General features: G+C 43.0%; 1 protein-coding gene across 20 annotated transcripts in view; it reads right to left on the bottom strand.

Moving 5' to 3' along the window:
- The window catches only part of nbeaa (neurobeachin a), a 123,481-nt gene that overhangs the window by 46,293 nt on the left and 72,188 nt on the right, over positions 1–5,000 (bottom strand). For all 20 annotated transcript variants that reach the window (XM_048228299.1, XM_048228335.1, XM_048228327.1 and 17 more), the window contains 2 exons: positions 3,917–4,050; positions 945–1,053 (listed from right to left, as the gene is read on the bottom strand). In XM_048228299.1, coding sequence (XP_048084256.1) covers positions 945–1,053; positions 3,917–4,050 — 243 coding nt within the window. The remainder of the gene's footprint in view (positions 1–944; positions 1,054–3,916; positions 4,051–5,000) is intronic.

Raw genomic sequence — 5,000 nt, 5'->3', positions numbered from 1 at the left:
TACAGAAGAAAGGCGGAGAGAGAAGGGGATGTGGGAGTGTGTGTGTGAGTGTGTGTGTGTGTGTGTGTGTAAGAGTGTGTGTGTGTGTATCGGTGGGAGAGAGAGAAAGAGAGAGTGACAGAGAGACAAGAAACAGACAGCGAACAGATGGCACAAACCAGACCTCAGGGACAGTCACTAATGCTGTGTAACCGGCAGTTTTGCAAAGCCAGCCTTGCCTATGTAAGGCAAGCGACAGCAGCGACAGTCTTGCCTATGTACAGGCAAGCGACAGCAGCTATGTACAGGCAAGCGACAGCAGCTATGTACAGGCAAGCGACAGCAGCGACAGTCTTGCCTATGTACGGCAATGCATCACTGCTGAAAGCAGCAGCTGTAGCCCTAGCTGAAGCAGGATCTTATGGAGGCTCAGAGAGAACTAGGACCCCTTTTCTCCACACTGAAGGGAACTACAGGAGAGTAGTGTAGACGGGAGGGGTGACATTGGCAGGTTAAATGACTACACACATATTTCACACGTGGGCTGTTAGAGGTGTTGCTTTCGTTGTTGCATCCATGGTGTGAATAGTAAATTCATGTAATAATCATTTTAATGAGCAATTTCTGTCTGTGTATATCTGTGTGTATGTTTGTGTGTCAGTGTATGTTTGTGTGAATGTGTATGTTTGCGTGAGTGTGTGTGTGTATGTTTGTGTGAGTGTGTATGCTCCATTGTGTGTGTTTGTGTGTATGTTTGTGTGAGTGTGTATGTTTGTGTGAGTGTGTATGTTTGTGTGTGTGTGTGTGTGTGTGTGTGTGTGTGTGTGTGTGTGTATGCTTCATCCTGTGTGTGGGCATGATGAATGTGTGTGTACAGTATGTCAAGAGTTCTTTGTATCCATTCACCAGGAGGCTATTTACTGTTCGATGACATGTATGTGACCTTTGGTGGGGGACCCCCCTACCTTCTCCAGCAGGTAGCCGATCACCAGGAAGCCCTTCCCCCCCAGCATCTGCTCCTGCATGGCCACGGAGCTCTTCAGCAGCTCCACCAGGAAGGTCAGGAGAGTAGCACTGCAGTGTAAACGAACACACACACACACACACAAACACACGCATGCACACACACGCACACACACACACACACACACACACACAGGCAGGGACACATGCATAAATATAAGGATATGAAAGTGCATACACATACACACACCGACAAATGCCCACATTAGATGGCGGTAACAACTGCAGTGGCAAATTTTGCTCAAGCAGTGTTCAACCAGGAGAACACAAACGTAAATGTTTGTCTAGACAAGATTAATAAGGACAATACACGCTAGTCCTAAATTTACCCAAATCAATATTCCCCATTAGTTAAATTTGAAAATGCAAAGCGGTCCACCGCTCCTTGCTCCAATGTACCATGCATTTCATAATTTAATTTCAGACCTGATAAATTATATCTTAAGTCTGACCTGAGAGACACAGTTACATAAACCGGCTAATATGCAAACTCATATTAGTGTTAGAGCACCAGGAAAAGACATCTAGCTAACAATAATCTCACTCAAGGTCATCATCGCTTCTGTGCTCTTGGTAACTGAGGCATTCCCTAGATAATGACGATCGCCATAGCGACAGGACAGGACAGGAACGCTGCATCAGGAGAGGAGGCGGCGTGTCACACTGCTTCAAAGAAACCTGCACTCTGCTAGAGTGGATGTCAAGAGCCTCTGTTATGTTTGGTCTGCAGAGAAGGGCCTTTGTCTCATCTGACCACGTTAGCGGTTCTCCCTCAAGCTCGGAGACAAGAAAGGAAGAGGGCATGTGACATGCCTGACGAGCCGACATCTGCCTGAAAGAGAGTTAGTCTGATCATGTCTACCTTCAAGGGTTGTCAGGCTTGTTACACACTGTGTGTGAGGACATCTGAGGTGTGTGTGTGTGTGTGTGTGTGTGTGTGTGAGTGTGTGTGACATGCCTGACATATGTGTGTGTGTGTGTGTTTTTGTATGTTTGTGTGTGTGTGTGTGTGCCTCAAAGTCAAAGTCAGCTTTATTGTCAATTTCTGTTTCATCTGTTCCAATACTGCTGATTGTTTGCCTGCGGTGAAGACAAGACATATTTGACCAATTTTAGTCCACAGACAAACATAACATTCAAGTAAACAAAAAAAGTAAGTAAATAAGTAAATAAGAGGGCACATATAATAATAATGAAAAAAAAAAAAAAAAAAATAAGAGCAGCAAAATTTTTGTTGAAATTGTGCATAGACAGTCAATAAAATACTAGTGCAAATACTTAAAATACTATAAAATACTGTTTGACCTAAGTCTAGTGGCATAGTGGTGCAAGGGTTGTCAGGTGTTTGTTTTCAGGACAACAACACTGTGTGTGAGGACATCTGAGGTGTGTGTGTGTGTGTGTGTGTGTGTGTGTGTGTGTGTGTGTGTGTGAGTGTGTGCTTGGAATTTCCAAAGCTCTTTTCTCATCATCTCATGGTGTGTGTGTGTGTTTTTGTATGTTTGGTGTGTGTGTGTGTGTGTGTGTGTGTGTGTGTGTGTGTGTGCTTGGGATTTTCAAAGCTCTTTTCTCATCATCTGTACCCCTACTCTCTACCATCGAATGCCTGACAAGAGCAGACTACTTTCCACCTCAGAGCCCAAAATTAGCATTCATGGTCACTCCACCAAATAACACAGCCATCCCCACAGCAAATCACATCAGCTTCAGTTTGTGCAGAAAGCAATGAGATGAAGAAACTGATACTTCTTCAACAACACACAAACTTGCACATCTATTTCAATATGCATGCCAGTGCAGGGATATTAGCTTTGAAAACGGCTTCCTTCACAACTCTGTCTCAGGTTTTTTTCACCACTTTCTTTCTCGATCAAACTACACTGAACACTCAGCCAGACTCAGTTTGATACAGTTCCAGGCATATATGAAGAAAGATTTGGGTCCAAAAGGATCTGGTTATCCTCTGTGCCGCATTGGAACCATTTGCCTTGCTTTGCTTAGACCTGCTTAAGGAAACTGGGATCCACTTGGTCTTCATGAACACTTTCTTTGCACAGCAGAAGTCATCTCTTGCGAATGTGTTCACACATTTTCATTGGATTCACACAGTTCTCACACCCTTTTGCAACACAGTTGTCATTCAATGTCCCCAAACTCTATTGGTTTCCCCGTGCTAAACAAAAGGAAAACATCTTTTCACAGGTGGTAGAGATTCCTTGCACAAGTCTGAATCTCTGATACACCTGTGTGAAACTCCTTTGTACAATTGCTATTTGCAAGTAGGCTATGGATCTAAGGCACATTTAAAGAAATTACAGTATTCCTATTTGGTGAAGAAAACAGTACAAAAGGTGTTTACTGTAGGTCTATTTTGATGAAAAATGTCTAGTTGTAGTTCAATGAAATTTGTCTGGTCTAGGTGCTTACTATAAGTCTTACATGCCAATGACAGTTACATCTTGGGAGGAATGAACACAATTATTTTTCATTCAGTACATTTACGGAAGTCTTTTCAGTTTTTTCTGATACCAGGAAAATGAGAAAGAAATGGAACAGGCATAGCAAAAATGCTCATTTTGAGAACTATATTTTGCATTTTGTTGTCCAGTGTGTAATGATTAATTGAAATCACACAGTGATTTGACGACAGGATGTGTTGTTTGAAGGCAAGATTTGCTTTTGCTGCATATTTTAAGTGTTTTGAGAGAGTAACAGCCTTTTGCAAGCAAAATGTGTCATTTTGGCCAGAGTGCTTTTGTTCAGACACGGGTATTAACTGTTTTGAGAATGTGATGAATTGACACAAGCATCAAAATAATCAAGAAAAACTGTAATTGAGGGTTTTTGTGACCTGTTGTACTTTATGAAGTTTCTATTCTAATATTTCTATTCTAATCTTGTTTGTAGTTCTTACCAAACGGTTGTCTCCACAGGGTTATCGTTGGGCTGCCTGTAGTCCAGCTGGGAGAAGAGTGGAAAGAGCACCTGGATTCCTCCGATGGAGTGGATGGCACTGTGGATGGAGTGGGTGACTATGGCTTTCACGTCCTGCACACACACACACACACACACACACACACACACACACACACCCAGACACACACACACACACACACACACACACACACACACACACACACACACACACGGGGAAAGAGGACACACTTTAATAACCACGCTCCAAATGACACATCCATTGGGCACTGAGGTGTGTGATTCAAAAGCTGGGGGAAAATCGATAAGGGAAGACACACAATAACCAAGAGCCGGTCCTCAAAGCAATAGTCTCATCCAGGTCTCATTCAATCAGCATATGCACACATGCACGGGCATACAGTACAAACACACACACACACAAACACGCACACACACTTTTGATCATCCGAATGAACACAGACAGACACAGACATAGACAGGGTCCTTATAGTGTGTCTGAAGTGGAATGGGCTCTAGTGCCCATCTCTGTACCCATCTCTACAGACACTATCTGCAAGCTATTATCCCAGCAGTCAGACGGGCAGGTCTGAGTCCAGTAGAGCAGAGGATTCCTAGTTCTCTGTTACTTCCCAGACTGATCCCAGACCTGTAAATATCATCGTTAATGTCTTACTGGAGCTCGTAAAGGTGCATTTCAAAAGATTTGTTTGGCAGATTCACCTCAGGTGGCCATTATCAGATGTCATCAGATGTATCAGGCCGTTTTATCTGTCTGTCTGTGAGATTTCATGGTGGATGTAACAAGATGCAGACCATTGGTCAAATATGAACTCACCTTCCAATGACCTACCCACTATCCCACAAGATACAAAACATGTACCAAAACATGGCATGTTTAAGACTCATGGATGACTCCTCTGACTTACTGAAAGTTTATTCAAAATAGCATACAATAACCTATCAAAAGTGCGTGTGTGTGTGTGGTGTTTCCACATGTGTGTATGTATATAACCACGTTTTTTCTATCCTATGTGCTGTGGATTTTCAATGTATTGATGTTG

This window comes from Alosa alosa, chromosome 2 (genome assembly GCF_017589495.1).
Source record: "Alosa alosa isolate M-15738 ecotype Scorff River chromosome 2, AALO_Geno_1.1, whole genome shotgun sequence".
NCBI lineage: Eukaryota > Metazoa > Chordata > Actinopteri > Clupeiformes > Clupeidae > Alosa > Alosa alosa.
Note: the sequence above shows the minus strand (reverse complement) of the source record. Positions and strands in the feature narration are given on the sequence as shown.